Source organism: Vombatus ursinus, unplaced genomic scaffold (assembly GCF_900497805.2).
Source record: "Vombatus ursinus unplaced genomic scaffold, bare-nosed wombat genome assembly UNPS02014923.1, whole genome shotgun sequence".
NCBI classification, from domain to species: domain Eukaryota; kingdom Metazoa; phylum Chordata; class Mammalia; order Diprotodontia; family Vombatidae; genus Vombatus; species Vombatus ursinus.
In genome coordinates this window covers 16,305-32,688 of record NW_020954701.1, presented here as the reverse complement: position 1 = coordinate 32,688, position 16,384 = coordinate 16,305, and the positions used below count along the sequence as shown (strand labels likewise).

General features: G+C 36.7%; 1 protein-coding gene across 1 annotated transcript in view; it reads right to left on the bottom strand.

Annotated features, from left to right (window-relative positions):
* Positions 1–228: 228 nt before the first annotated feature.
* LOC114029206 (protein unc-93 homolog A-like) overlaps positions 229–16,384 on the bottom strand; it is a 30,030-nt gene continuing 13,874 nt past the window's right edge. Inside the window, exons 7-8 of the mRNA XM_027843565.1 lie at positions 13,937–14,068; positions 229–588 (exon numbers count right to left, since the gene is read on the bottom strand). Coding sequence (XP_027699366.1) covers positions 320–588; positions 13,937–14,068 — 401 coding nt within the window. The 3' untranslated portion in view covers positions 229–319. The remainder of the gene's footprint in view (positions 589–13,936; positions 14,069–16,384) is intronic.

The window sequence follows — 16,384 nt, the reverse complement described above, 5'->3', positions numbered from 1 at the left end:
AATAGCAAGTGGAAGGGACAATAGTTGGATAGCCCCAGTCCTACACCCTCCATACCCACGGGATAAAGAGGTCCAAAGGAATGTTTCCAGAATATTGCACAAATTCCCTGTGGGAGATCTATGGGAGAGTATGGACAAGAATTACACAGGATGAAAAGGTCTGGATGGGTTGTGGTCTGTACCAATAGAGGGAGATATATTGAAGTATTGTGACCAATGCTGAAATTGTTCTGAGAAAACAATTTAATACTTTGGTGCTTCTACATAAAAAAATATCCTGAGACTTTCTTACTGTATCTCCTCCAGCACCGTGTCATTTTTACATCTTTGTTTGAGTATCCATTTCCTCTACTCGACTTTCCTTTTCTTCAGAAACTGAAGTCTCAGGTGGCTTTATATGTTCCAGAACCTCAACAGTCCCATAGAACACCACAGACAAAATCAGTACTGAAATTACTATGTATAGCTTGATGTAGACACACAAAAATGTGCTATATCCAAAAGCAATGACAAATCCCAGGGACTCCCAAAGGCGATAATTGGCAAAAGCAGCCTCCTTGTTCTTCACAAATAAAACTCCATAAATGGCTGCAAGAAAAAAAAAGGAAGAAATTGTAAATTTATACTTAAACCATGCTATTTTTTTATTTCTCAGACAAAGAATCCATACATCACTGTTCCCCAAATATTCCCATCAAAATGTGCTTTTAAAAAAAAGTGAACCTTCCATTTTGGTATCAGAGTTAAAACAAATTACTGTTATATGTTCAAGTTATTTTTCTACATTTCTGTAGAAATGAAAAATAATAGCATGCTGTTATGAACTCATTATTATCTGGGCCAAATATAATATTCTAAAAAGCAAGGACAAGCAAAAGAAGTGATAATAACAATTAGCAGCATCCATCCATTTATTCACAGAAGTAAATTCAAGAATCACCTACATGTGTTCTAATTCCATGTTTAAGAACTCTGAATTTCCTTTATCTGATCATAATCTTTATCTGATCATAATCTTTATCTTTATCTTTCCTTATGTTTTATGACCCAGCATCCTTTGTGCCCAGCAGCAGTTTTAATGGTTAGGTATACATATACATATTATATTATTCTGCTGTTCAAAAAAAAGTCATATTCTAAAGTAATGTCTCATCTCCCTTAGAAGACTGCTAGTTGTGCTAGCTGCATATTTAGGATAAAGGAAGTAAGTATATTTTCTTTATTTGTGAGAAGAAAGTCTTCTCTGGGAGGGTAAGGGGTGCGTTTTAAAACTTGGGACTCCTATTACTTTGCCAAAATAAGTCTTAATTTTGAAAGCAAAAATTAATCCACCATTTAACCCAGACAGAAACAGGTTGGTTGCCACTATAGACAAGAACTAGTAGAATTGAGAAATCAGTTCCATGAAAAATGAAGCACTAAGAACATGACTTATTTTTTATGTGTCCTGAGACCACCAAATTAGACTGATGAGACCTCTATAACTCTCTTAAACTTTCCTCTTTGTTATTGTGATTGCTACTCCATCCTTATACCATGATTTACTTTAGGAAAACTCTTTAAAATGCCAGAAATTTCCTATATTAATTTTAAGGAGTAGGACAAGGGATACGAGAAAAAAACAACTGTGATCTCTCTTCAAGGTCATAGTGATTTGAAGGGAAACAGGTATAGAAGTTAGAAACCAGTTATATGTTCAAGTTACTTTTTCTACTTTTCTGCAGAAGTAAAAAATAATAGCATGTTATTATTAACTTATTATTATCTGGGCCATATGACAGTTAGAAGCCAGAAGGAAGCACCAGATTCTCTTGTGAAACTCATTTTAAATTTCATCTCTGATGAAAATGACTGAGAGGTAGGTAACATTTATAAAGTGCTTATCTTATAGGATTTCTTTTCATCCTCACAACAACCTGGTGAAGTAGGTGCTACTATTATCCCCACTATCCCAGCCTCCAACCATCTTCCTTGCCTCATGGGGTATTACTCCTTCTACCACACTACAGGATAGAAGGAAACCATCTTTCCATCTCTGTGACGCTGTACTGGCCATCCTCCATGCCTGGAATGCCATCCCATCTCACATACTCCTTATAGAATCACTCTTTTTATATGCCTTTAAGGTTCGCAAAGTGCTTATCTTATATGTGATTTCATTTGATTTTTACACCAACCCTGTGAAGGAGGTGCTATTATCGCCATTTTAGAGAGGAGGAAACGAAAATTGAGAAAGTTTAAGCGACTTGTCCTAGGTCACATAGCTAGTAAGTACCTGAGGGAGGATTTGAACTCAGGTCTCCCTGATTCAAAATTCAACACTCTATTCACTGTATCACATAGCTATCTTTATTCTGTACTTGAAGGGGACGGAGAGGAAGTCCTTATCTTATCAAATATCGATTGGCTTCTGTTTGAATGAATATATGGCATCTAAACACTGACATACAGTAAATGAACTTTTATCCTTTTGCTTTCATCAATATTTCTGAAATAGTGGAAATGAGCCCTCTCTTCCACAACTCTCAGACACACCTTCCTGAACAGAAGGTTGTTTTTCCTCTCCTTGACTTAGGGCACCTGCCGACAGACTACTTAGCGGCTGTGAATTTGGCAGCTGTGCAATCTCATGTCTTAAATGCCAAAATCTTTTGAGAATTATCTAAAAAATAATCAAATAGTGCAAAGTACATGGATTAGTATATTCCCGGGAACATTTAAAAACCCTCTCATTTCTTTTTTTTACAGAAGTCTTTAAAATTCAGTCCAAAAACAGAAGCAAAGAGAAGGAAATTTTAATTGAGAGCCTTTCTTTTAATATTGCATTGGTTATATTTTTTAATGCCACTTCCTTCTTCATAGTTTACAGGAGTTCAAACCAAATACAATAATTATTTGGTTTGTTACCCAACCTAATGTTGTGGGAAACTTGATTTTTAATCTAAGATGCTACTATTTTTAAGTCCAATGATTGGTCTCCTTCAGTGATTTTACAATTAAATCAAAATTTAGATTGTGTGAACAAGCCATGCAATTAAGACAAGATAAGGCACTTCCTTGACTTTCTTGTGCTGGCCACCAAAGCACAGATTCTAAAATGTGAAGAGATGGGGTTATGGGTCTAGGGACCTGAATGATAATCTAGGCTCTGCCATGCAGAGCTACTGAAATTAGCCATATCAGTCAGTCAGTAATAAGTAGTAATAAGCTCTTACTATATATACCAGGCATTGCACTAAGCGCAACACATTTAATCTCTGTGAAAATTCAATTTCCTTATGTGTAAGATGGCTGGTAGACTTGATTTCTCAGGTTCTTTATATCCCTAAAATGCTATGACTTTCTGATTCCAGAAATATAAAAAAGGACCTCAGGAAGGAGAAGAAAGAGCAAAAGTGTAGATTATTGTGGGATCTCTGAATTCAAATTCAGACAAAAATTTCTGAAAGAAGCAAAAAATTGGAAAGTAATCATAGGAAAAGGACACTCTGTCCCATAACTTGGAGATAGTATATGCCTTAAATGCCAGTTAGTTAAGAGAATGGGGTATAGACTTGATGAAATAAAATTGATTGGTGTAGCTGGTTGGAAAACGTATCATAAAAAAAAAAAACACAAAGAGGAAGAATACCCTTCTCTTCCCTCCCACAAACTGGAAAGGCAAATCTATTTGGCTATGGTTTTGGCCAGAGAGAATCTTCGGATAAGACAAAGGAAAGAACCCTTTATCCTCTTTCATCTGAGGCAGGAAATTGCCACTGGTGTGTAAGAGAATGTGGAAGAGGAAAGCTATAAAGAATTATATTTACCCATTGCTAGGAAAGTATAGCTAGGAAAGTAGCTGATGTAGTATAAAAGAGATTTGTGGGGCTGGTAACAAGTGAAATAATGGATACTCTCCTGTAGAAATACCTTACACATAGTAGGAACTCAATTAGGTTTGTAGAATGAATAAGTAGATTGTCCTCAGATGCATAAACAGACCAGTCTTGGTTTAATAAATACCCAGAAAGAAAAAAAAAATCTATTGTGTCAAGTTGCTGTGGAAAGGAAATTCCACTGGGTTATGTTATGGTGGCAAAAGAGACAGACAAATAGAAGAAAAGGAAACTTAAAATAGCATAGCTCTCCAGTCTATTTGTCTCTCTTAATATCCTAGATGGGTAAGGAATTGACATGTGAAAGACATCAAATCGTGCCCTAAATAATAGGGACACAGAAAGTTTCATCATAAGGGAAACTTTGGACACTTGTCCTGGGAACTCAGATGTTCAAGTGGATTTGTGATCTCATTGATTTGAATGTGTCCTGAAAAATATATGTTTAATAGAGTAAACAAAGAAGCCAGATTTTTGGAGCCCGTCAGTCCTGACATATCCCCTTTAGCAGCTTATTGGGCAAAGGGTCATTTTTAGAAGGAATTTTTGTATCTTAAAAGTAATACATCAATCCATGAGTGATTCCATGGCAATTTTGCACATCTTTTATTAGCTATCAGATAGAATAAAGAGATAGAAGTTGTCACATCACACCTCTACTGCTCCAAGGGCTGAAGGAATTCCCAGAGCCCTGTGAGGAATATTAAGTGACTGATTCCACAATTATGCTAGAAGGGGAGTCACCTCTCCTGGTTTTTATTCATTTTACTTCTGGCTGGAGATTAATTTCTCATTTCATAATTGAGAGGTGATATTGAAAAGTCAAATCTAATATAAGACTGAATCTGGTATATTCAATTATAGATAATATATTTACTTTATTTTCTTTAGGTCAGGCCAGATCTTGGTTTCAGGTTGATGTTATTCACCAGGTTTAAAGTTACTGTAGACATCATAAAGTATTTAGGAGTCTACCTCCCAAAACAAACCCAGGAACTCTATGAACACAATTACAAAACACTTTCCACACAAATAAAGTCAGATCTAAATAACTGGAAAAATATCATATGCTCGTGGGTAGGCCGAGCTAATATAATAAAAAATGACAATTCTACCTAAATTAATTTACTTATTCAGTGCCATACCAAACTACCAGAAATTATTTTATAGAGCTAGAAAAAATAATAACAAGATTCATTTGGAAGAACAAAAGGTCCAGAATATCAAGAGAACTAATGAAAAGAAATGCAGGGGAAGGTGGCCTAGCTGTTCCAGATCTTAAATTGTATTATAAAGTAGCAATCATCAAAACTGCTTGGTACTGGCTAAGACATAGAGTGGTGGATCAGTGGAATAGGTTAGGTATTCAAGAAACAGTAGTCAATGACTATAGTAATCTACTATTTGATAAACCCAAAGACTCCAGATTCTGGGATAAGAACTCACTATTTGACGAAAACTGCTGGAAAACTGGAAAAGAGTATGGCAGAAACTAGGCACAGATCAAAATCTCACACCATATACCAAAATAAAGTCCAAATGGGTTCATGAGTTAGATATAAAAGCTGATACTATAAGCAAAGTGGGAGAGCAAGGAATAGTTCACCTATCAAATTTTTGGAGATCAGAAGAATTCATGACCAAACAGGAGATAGAGTACATTATGAAATGCAAAATGGATAATTTTGATTATGTTAAAATGAAAAGTTTTTGCACAAAGTCAATGCAACCAAGATTAGAAGGAAAGTAGAAAACTGGGAAAGAATTTTTACAACTAGTGTCTCTGATAAGGGCCTCATTTCTAAAATATATAGAGAATTAAGTCAAATTTATAAGAATACAAGTCATTCCCCAATTGATAAATGGTCAAAAGATATGAACAGGCAGTTCTCAGATGAAGAAATTAAAGCCATCTATAGTCATATGAAAAAATGCTCTAAATCACTATTGATTAGAGAAATGCAAATCAAAACAACTCTGAGGTATCACATCACTCCTATCAGATTGGTCAACATGACAAAACAGGAAAATAATAAATTTTGGAGACGTGGGAAAATTGGAACACTAATGCATTGTTGGTGGAGTTGTGAAATGATCCAACCATTTTGGAGAGCAATTTGGAGCTATGCCCAAAGGGCTATAAAATGGGCATACCCTTTGACCCAGCAACACTACCTCTTGGGCTGTATCCCAAAGAGATCATACAAGTGGGAAAAGGACCCACATGTATGAAAATATTTATAGCAGCTCTTTTTGTGGTGGCAAAGAATTGGAAATTGAGGGGATGCCCATCAATTGGAGAATGGCTGAACAAGTTGTGGAATATGAATGTAATGGAATACTATTGTGCTATAAAAAATGATGAGTAGGCAGACTTCAGAACAACCTGGAAAGACTTGTATGGACTGATACTGAGTGAAGTGAGCAGAACCAGGAGAATGTTGTACACAGTAACAGCCATGTTGTGTGATGACTAATGTTGATGGAATTAGCCCTTCTCAGTAATGCAAGGATCTAAGACATCTCCAAAGGTCTCGTGATGGAAAATGCTATCCACATCTAGAGAAAGAACTATGGAGTTTGAATGCAGATTGAAGCATACTATTTGCTCTTTTTTTTTCTTCTGTTTTGTTTTGTTTCTTCTTTCTTGTAGTTCCTCCTATTGGTTCTAATTCTTCCTTACAACATCACTAATGTGAAAGGGTTTGAAAGGAATGTATTTGTATAGCCTATATCAGATTGTGTGCCATCTTGGGGAGGCAGGGGGAGAAAAAAATTAAAATAAATTAATAAAAAAAGAAAGAAAGAAATCATGGAGATGAAGAAAAGGCTTGTAAATCTGACCCAAAGACTAAAATTATGGGATGGTTACAAAAGTTATGTGCAATTTCTGATGCCATATTGACTCTACTCATTTCTTTTTAATGGACCCAAAAGCACAAATATAACATGGTGTATTGGAAAGAATAAAGTGAACAAAGTTCAATCGAGGTATTAAAATAGAATTTAGAGCTAAGACAAAATACAAACTGAACTAATATTATAGCTATAATGTTGTTGATAATGATTCTTTTTAAACATGATATAAACTGTTTTCCAAAAGCAAAGTTCTATTCTATTCAAATTAATACCAGTTAAATTTCCATTTATTAGGATCCCTCAATTAATGCTCAATTGGTCAATAAGTATTTATCAAGCCCTTGCCACTTTCCAAGCATTGTGCCAAGCCTTAGGGATAAAAAAGACAAATGTGAAGCAGTCCTTGCCCTCAAGAAGTTTATGTTGTGTAGGTAGACACTAAATACATGCATAAATATATGCAAAATACATACATAATTAATACCAGTTATGGGGGAGGGGGTTAGGGGAAATCAGGAAGTCATGTTTGAGTTAAGTTTTGCAGGAAGCCATATTCTAAGAATTGGAAATGAAGAGTGGTACAGTGAAATAGAATGCTGGGCCTGGAGTCAAGAAGACCAAAGTTCAAATCCAGCCTCAGAAACTCACTAACTGTATGTCCTTGGAAAAGTCACTTAACCGCTGCTTGCCTCAGTTTCCTCAACTATAAAATGGGGATGATGATAATAATAGCACCTATCTCTTAGGGTGCTTGTGAAGATCAAATGCGATAATATTTGTAAAGAGCTTAGCACAATGCCTAGCACATAGTAGGTACAATATAAATGGTACCTATTATTATTCTTATTATCTTTATTATTCTGGGCAGGGGAAATTGGTAGTGAAGACAGCCTATGCACTGGAGAAGGAAGAGACGAGTCAAATAGACTGGTTTGGATGCTACTGTAACCATCCAGGAGAAAGGTGAAGGGGGAAAGAAAGTGACAAATGCCGAGAGATGTTGTGGAGCTAGAATCAATAAGATTTAACTATTAGTTAACTATTTATAACTCATTATTATAAGTTATTTATTATTTATAATCATAATTTATTATACATTTCATTATATAATTTATTATTTATAAGTTAACTGTTTCTGTAAGTGGAGTGAGAGACAGTGAGGAATCAGAGATGACTGCTCGGTTGTGACACAGTGACTATGCCATGTCAAGACAAAATGATGCTTCTCTTTATAACCAAGCTTCTCTTTATAACCAAGCTTTGACCCTTGAACCTTTGTTTTTGCAAGTCTAGTGGTCCAGACTTCAACACCATAAAATTAATCCTGTAATCCAGATAATTAATTCAAGGAAAAGAAGGTCAACATACTCTGGTCTCATACACTGAATGTGTATGTGAGTGGTCTAAACGATATGTGCATTTACTTTCACTTTTAATGTTCCTGAGAAGGAATAGAGACTTGACCTGTGATTTCATTGATATAGTGAAGCCACAGATGAAGAAACTCCATTCATCTATGCAAGTCTTCACCTTCTCTGAAACTAATAGACTGAGAGAATTGCCCTAAGGGATTAGGTGACTTGTCCAAGATCACATAAGAATATATGTCTGAAAAGGTCCTTTAATCAAGACCTTCCTGGCTACTAGACCAGCACTCCATCCATTAAATCACCTTTCCCCTCTAGTCTTTGCATAATGAAAGTAAATTTAGATGAGTCAGTGAAGACTGAAGCCATATCTATCCTTCTCCAAAACACATACAACACCCACATACCTGCATGTGTGCACTCACAGACACACACACAGAGAATCTAGTGTAGACCTTTGTATTTTGTGAGTATTCAATAGAAGTTAAGGCTACTCCAGGAAGTTAACAGGCCACTTTAGAAAGAGTGAAGTATAAATGGTAGCAAGAATGAAAGAGCTGAAATCAGAGATCATCCCGCCCAAATCCCTCATGTCGCAGAACAAGTGAGTTCTGCAGTGGTCAAATGTCTTGCCCTAGGTCATACAGTCAGTTAGTGAAAGGAAAAGGGTCAGCCCAAGAGACTTTTTGAAATTGTATATAGGAATACAATACATAACATTCTCGTCCCATATAATTCTTGGATGCCATGAATAGGTTGCATTTTCACATAATTTTCTTTTTTTAAACTAATATTGCAAATTTATTACATACGTTTTAAAGCAAGATATACATAATAAGGATTCAGTTTCACATGCAACCTTCGTCTGTTCATGTTTGTGGGTATTTGTCAAATTCACAACAACAAAAAAAAACTTTTCACAAAAAGGTTATTTATGTTCTAAAGATTTATTCTAAAACTCTAGTTCTATGGCCTTAGGGTACTAAGATACACAATAAGTGGTTACATAATTTTTCTTCTTGCCTAAAGCAATATGTAGTTTTCCAGTACTGTGAAAACACTTGCAAGGAGAGTTTCACTCTTTCTTTTTTTTTTTCTTTTTGGCTAGGCAATGAGGTTAAGTGACTTGCCCAGGGTCACAAAGCTAGTAAGTGTTATGTGTCTGAGGTCAGATTTGAACTCAGGTCCTTCTGAATCCAGGGCTGGTGTTCTATCCACTGCGCCACCTAGCTGCCCCAAGAGTTTCACTCTTGAGCCAAATTATGAGATCTAGCCATATATATATTTGACCTATTGTTCTGTATAAGAAACTCCATTTAAAAGTTCAGTCCAGATTTATGACTAAACCAAAAACACTGATATCTAAGGGTATGTAATAAAGTGATTGGAATAAATTGTATCTACTCTAGAAGACACTAGAAGACACCAGTAGACACTACTCTAGAAGTCAAAGGTCCTTTGTTATCTGATTTGCCACTAGTTTAAGAACATTGAAGGCAGCAAGTTCAAATCTTGAGAAAAGGGATAAGCCATACAGCAATAGATAATTCAAGGATCTTTTGAGTCAGAAGGGATCAAAATAACATTTAGTCTATCATTTCATCTAAATTGCCTCTCTATTGGACTGGGGAAACCGAAGTCCATCGAGATTAAACAACCAGAGTCACACAGGTAGGGAGTATTCTGAATTCAGAAGCCAGTACTTAGGCTTCTGACTTCAGGTACTGTATTTCTTCCTGTGGAATACATTGCAGTTTTGCACCCTTTCAGGTGGAGGTAAGAAAAGTAGTAGCTGAGCCAAGATGGCAGAGCAAAAGCAATGAGCTCTCCCCCAAACCCCTACAAATACTTGTAAAAATGGCTCTAAACAAATTCTAGAGCAGCATAATTTACAAAAAGACAGAGTGAAACAAATTTCCAGCCCCAGACAACCTGGAGGGTTGATGGGAAAGGTCTGTTGTGACGGGATGGGAGAGGAGCAAAGTTCAGCACGGGCCTCACAGGAAAAGATCAGGCCTCAGCAAACCCAGAGCAGGCCTCAGGGGACTGAATCACTAGCAGCTGTAGTGGTTTCCAAACTTCTCAACCCACAAACACCAAAGACAACTTAGAAGGTCAGTACGAAAGGTCTGTTGGACCTGGGTGAGAGAGGACCATGGTCTGGCTCCAGTCCTGGCATAGCCCTGGGGCGGTGGCTTCTTCTGGAGCTCTTGGTCCATAGACAGTGTGGGGATAAAGTGGCTGATCAGAGGGGGATTGCAGGGATCTCTTTGCTTGTGCTAAAGCAGGATTCTCTTGAATTACCTGTGCTTGGATCTGAGTCTCAGTCCTGAATGGAGGTCCTAGGGTGAGGAGGAATGCTCACATAGCAGAACTTGTGGTGGCAGTGGAGAAGGAATCCTCTTCACAATTCCAAGGCAGAAAAGAGTGCTTGTGGTCACTCATAGACCAGAACACAGGCCAAGAAAGGAGTAAACATCTCTCATTTGATCATACCACCTTGGAAGAACTGAAAATTTACAGGTCCCTAGAAGTATTTCTGAAAACAGCTACACAAAATCCTGAAGCTTGGGACAGTACACCTTCCACACTGGAAGCAGAGCTCTACCTTAACAAAGAGTGAAAGGTCAAGTAATTGGCTGGGAACATGAGCAAACAGCATAAAAAACTCAAGACTATAGAATCTTACTTTGGTGACAAAGAAGATCAAAACATACAACCAGAAGAAGACAACAAAGTCAAAGCTCCCACGTCCAAAGCCTCCAAGAAAAATATGAATCAATCCCAGGCCACGGAAGGGCTCAAAAAGGATTTTGAGAAGCAAGTAAGAGAAGCAGAGGAAAAAATAGGAAGAGAAATGAGTGATGCAAGAAAATCATAGAAAAAAGTCAACAACTTGATAAAGGAGACCCCAAAAATACTGAAGAAAATTACACTTTAAAAAATAGACTAACCCAAATGGCAAAAGAGGTCCAAAAAGCCAATAAGGAGAAGAATGCCTTAAAAACAGAATTGGCTAAATGGAAAAGAAAGTTCAAAAGCTCACTGAAAAAAAATAATTCCTTAAAAATTAGAATGGAACAAATATAAGTTAATGAATCCATGAAAAATCAAGAAATTATAAAACAAAACCAAAAGAAGGAAAAAAATAGAAGACAATGTGAAATATCTCATTGGAGAAACAACTGACCTTGAAAATAGATCCAGGAGCAATAACTTAAAAATTATTCGACTACCTGAAAGCCATGATAAAAAAAAAAAAGAGCCTAGACATCATCTTTAGAGAAATTATTAAGGAAAACTGCCCTGATATTCTTGAATCAGAGGGTAAAATAGAAATTGGAAGAATCCACTGATCACCTCCTGAAAGAGATCACAAAAGGAAAACTTCCAGGAATGTTATAGTCCCAGGTCAAGGAGAAAATATTGCAAGTAGCCAGAGGGAACCAATTCAAGTATTGTGGAAACACAATCAGGATAACACAAGATTTAGCAGCTTCTACATTAAGAGATCAGAGGGCTTGGAATATGATATTCAAGAAGTCAAAGGAACTAAGATTACAACCAAGAATCACCTACCTAGCAAAACTGAGTGTAATCAATGAGGGGAAAAATTGACATTCAAAGATGTAGAGGAATTTAGTACATTCTTGAGAAGCTGGAGCTAAACAGAAAAATTGACTTGATGGATAGATGGATAGATAGATAGATAGACAGACAGACAGACATGGCACAGGATGAGTTGAATATGAAGGGACAATATCTAAAAAAGAAAATTAAGTGGTGAGAGAGGAATGTACTGGGAGAAGGAGAAAGGGAGAGGCAGAATGGGGTAAATTATCTCACATAAACAAGAAAAAGTATTTAAGTGGAGGGGAAATGGGGGGAGGTGAGAGGGAATGAGTGAATATTACTCTCATCATATTTGGCTTAAGGAGGGAATAACATACACACTCAGTATGGAAAGCTATCTTAACTTACAGGAAAATAGGGGAGAAGGGGATAAGAGAGGGAAGGTGATAGAAGGGAGGGCAGATTGATGGAGGGGGTAATCAGAAGCAAACACTTTTGAGGAGGGACAGGGTCCAAGGAGAGAATAGAATAAATGGGGTGTGGGATAGGATGAAGGGAAATATAGTTAGTTTTTCACAACATGACTATTATGGAAGTGTTTTGCATGACTACACATGTATAACCTATATTGAGTTGTTTGCCTTCTCAATGAGGGTAGATGGGGAGGAAGGAAGCAAACACTGTTTTTTCAATGGAAGGTCAAATACTGAAGCTAAAGTTTAAAATACGTATAATGAGAAGACAGGACTCATTGGAAAAGACCCTGATGTAGGCAAAGATTGAAGGCGAAATGAAAAGGGGTCGGCAGAGGATGAGACAAATTGATGGACAGACTTTGGGAGATAGTAGAGGATAGAAGCACCTGGCATGGGGTCATAAAGAGTTGGACATGACTGAACGACTGAACAACAACAGCAACGGACCCTAATAACTTTAAGCTAGTTTGCTATATATCTGTTTTTTTTTTCAGTCAAACTGAGCAAAAGCTGTCTACATTCATAGCCTCTACTTTCTCTCCTCTCATTCACTATTAAATCCTTTGCAATGTGGCTTCTGGTTGTGTTACTCACCTGAAACTTCTCTCTTCAAAGTTGCCATTGATTTCATAATTGCAAGATCAGAAAGTCTTTTCTTGATTCTCATCCTTCTTGACTTCCCTACTGCATTTGACCTTGTTTGTCACCCTCTCCTCCTGGATACTGTCTCCTCTCTGGGACTGCATGACTCTAATCTTTCTAGGATCTGCTCCAATCTCTTTGTTCCTTCTCAGTCTCCTTTGCTGGCTCACCATATCTCTATGCCCTTTAATAGTGGATATTCTTCAGACTCTATCCTTGGTCTTATTATCTTTTTCTATGCATATTCTCTCAGTGGCCTCATCAGTTTTCATGGATTTAATTATCATTTCCATGAAAATAACTCCCTGATCAATATATCCAGTCCTATCTCTACCCTGAGCTTCAATCTCACATCACCAACTGCCTGTTGAATATTTCAGACTAGATGCCCCAGAGATACCTCAAATCCAACATGTTCAAAAAAGAACTTACCTTTTCTTCCCCCAAATCACTTCTCTTTCAAATGTCCTCATTTTTGTAGAAAGACCACCATTCTTCCCATCTCTCAAGTTTATATATTTGACATCATGCTTGAATTCTTGCCTTTTCTCACACCATATATCCAATCAGTTGTCAAATCTTTCATATCTGATCATATCATTCCCCTCCTAAACAAACCCTAGTGGTTCACCTAAGTTATTATATAAACTCTACTTGGCTTTGAAAGTCTTTCTAACTTCATTGGATATAACTGTCCCTCCTACACTGTGATCCAAACAAACTGATTTTCTCTCTGTTCTTCACACATGGCATTCCAGCTCCATTCTCCTTATAGAATTAATCTTTTACTTTGTTGACCACCACTCAACTGCCACTTTCCACATAAAGTCTTTCCTGATCATCCCAACTGTTAGGGCCTTCTCTTTCTAAATATTTTGTTTTTAACCACCTTAAATCTATCTGTATTTATTCTATATTTATTCTGTATATATTTATGTATGTACTTCTTGTTTCCCACTTAGAACCTAAGCTAGAATAAGGATTATTTCATTCTTTGTATTTGTATTTTGAAGGCCTAGCAGAATGCCTGGCACACAGTGGACACTTAATAAATCAGCACTGATGGAGCTTTGCTTTCCCTCCTAGAAGCTTTTACAATCTTCATGGTCTGAAGATGCAAAAACTGAAGAATGGTACTTACTATTGTTTTGTGTCTGAAAAACAGCATCGCCCATGCCCCAGAAAGCAGCCAAAAAGAAGAAGACAATCTTCTGAGAGGGATGAGGTTTCCACAGCAAAAGGAAAATCATGCAGGACAGGTGTATTGTTGAACCTGTGGGTTTGAAGAGAAAAGGAAAAGGAAACAAATGACTACTCTAAATGAGTGAAAGAACAGGAGGTGGGATTTAGATCCACAGAAGAAATTCTTTTGCTGATTTTTTGGCTTCCTGTATTTGAACAGTTTCCTTAAAATACCCCCAAGTGTTTTCTTTGTCTAAGTTTATGTGCAGGTTGGTGTGTACCCACTTCAATGAGTCTAAACTGGAACTTGGACTTTTATAAGTCTCCTTTTTGTACTAAGACAAAGCACAGATGCTACTGGGATGAAGAATTTCTTATCAATACAAACCTACCCTAGAGTTTCTGGGTCTTCTTCAAGCATCCATGAATTTTTTTCTTCTTTTTATTTATGCTTTTCTTTGTACTCCAAGCACTTGGAAAGGGGTCTGACACATAGTAATAATGTGAAAGGCTTCTTGATTGGTTGGCTAACTGACAGATATACTGGCTATGAAGACTAAACTGGGGAAACTCGGGTCCAAGACAGTCAATGGGTTACTAAAGAACAGACCCATCAGAAGCAGTATATTCTATGATTTTAGGACCTAGGTCAGTTGCCAGTATTAGAAGTATGAAGGAGGAAAACAAAGGTAAGTTAACTATTGGGGACAGAGAAAAGCTTTCTAAACCAAAAGTTCTTTCCCCTACATCATTCTGTCTCACAATGTTCCTGACACTGTGACTTCCACACTATGTTAACATCTTGGCTTCCGGCTCATAAGACACTTTTTGTTTCTCTTTAAAATGTAATAAGCATATCTTTGGAACAGGAAAGTATCTGTCCACATGCCTTACTGATTAATTTCTCCATCCTCCAATTCTTTCAGGCATTGATTGAATATATGTTTCCAACTTCATAGTTTAAAATCCTCATTTATTATCATTCATATTGAGCTCCGTTCTTTTCCCTTTTGATGTTCAAGACAAAAGACTATTAAAATAATGGATACAATAAAATCTATCAAATTTGAAGCCTTAGATAATGAGTAAAGAAAGTATGCTGTAGCATAGCAGGCTGAGAAGGAAGCCTACCAACAATTGTAGGCATGGTAGCTGCAGTAAACAGACTTAGTAAAAATCTTAATAATGATGTCTTAATAAATGAGTCTTTTCCCATGTTAGTCTTCTAAATTCCACACTGATATGCAAAAAAGTAAAAAAATGGGAAAAGATCCTAGATTTAGAGCAAAAAGACTGCTTTTGGTGAAATCCTCACTCTACTTACTATCTCTGTAACTTTTAGATAAGTTCACCTCTTAGGCCTCAGTTTCTTTATCTGTAAAATAAAAGGATTCAGGTAGGTAGTTTTAAAGGTTCCTCCTTGCTAGACATCCCCCAAGTTCACTTCTAGATTTCTCCTCAATTTTACTGTGGTTCTATAGCATAATCCCACTGTCATATATCATCAGTGTTATTTGGGTTAATTTTGTTTCTTTTTTCTATTCTTTGCTTACAGGTTGTCCCCCTAGTTCTGGCCTACCATCTGGCAAGTGTATGCTATTGACCATGAAATAGATCAGGTGAAAATGAATATGAATACCTCTGAGTGCTTCTGTAAGGATCAAATGAGCTAGTTGATATTTGTAAAGTGCGTTGGGGAAAAGTGCAATTTCACATAGAATAACAAAGAACATGTTCTGTTGATATAATAATCATAATACAATAAGTAACATTTATAGGTACATAAGAATATGTATGTGCCTATAAGTATGCATATGTAGATAAAGTAAACAACATCCCTGAATGATAGTCTACTAAAATTTAGAGTCGGATGTGACCTTTGCTTTGATTTAGTCCAGGAGTGTCAAATACAGGGCCTGTGGGCCATGAACCCTCAGTACTCCCAAGTGTTGGGGAATCAGATTAAAATATAATTGGGAAACACTTATCAAAATAAATAAAAATACAATGGAACATAGATGATATTAGTATGTAGTTTTCTAAGTCAATATGATACTACAGGGATCCTTACGTACAGTTTAATGGTCCCCATTTGCATTTGAGTTTGACACTACCGATCTCACCTAAAGCCCTTATTTTATTGCCAAGAAATCAAGGCCCAGAGGAAAGAGAATAAAAATAACTTCTTCCTAGTTACATGAATAGTAAAGGACCCAATAAGCAGCTAAATCCAGGTCTTCTAACTCTAGGACCAAAGCTCTTTCCCTACCATGCAGCCCAATGAATTAGAAACATCATCTTCAGATAGAAAAGATAGCAACTTATTGCTATTAACAGAGAGATAGACAGATGAGTAAGTGGATAGATAGATAGATAGATAGATAGATAGATAGATAGATAGATAGAT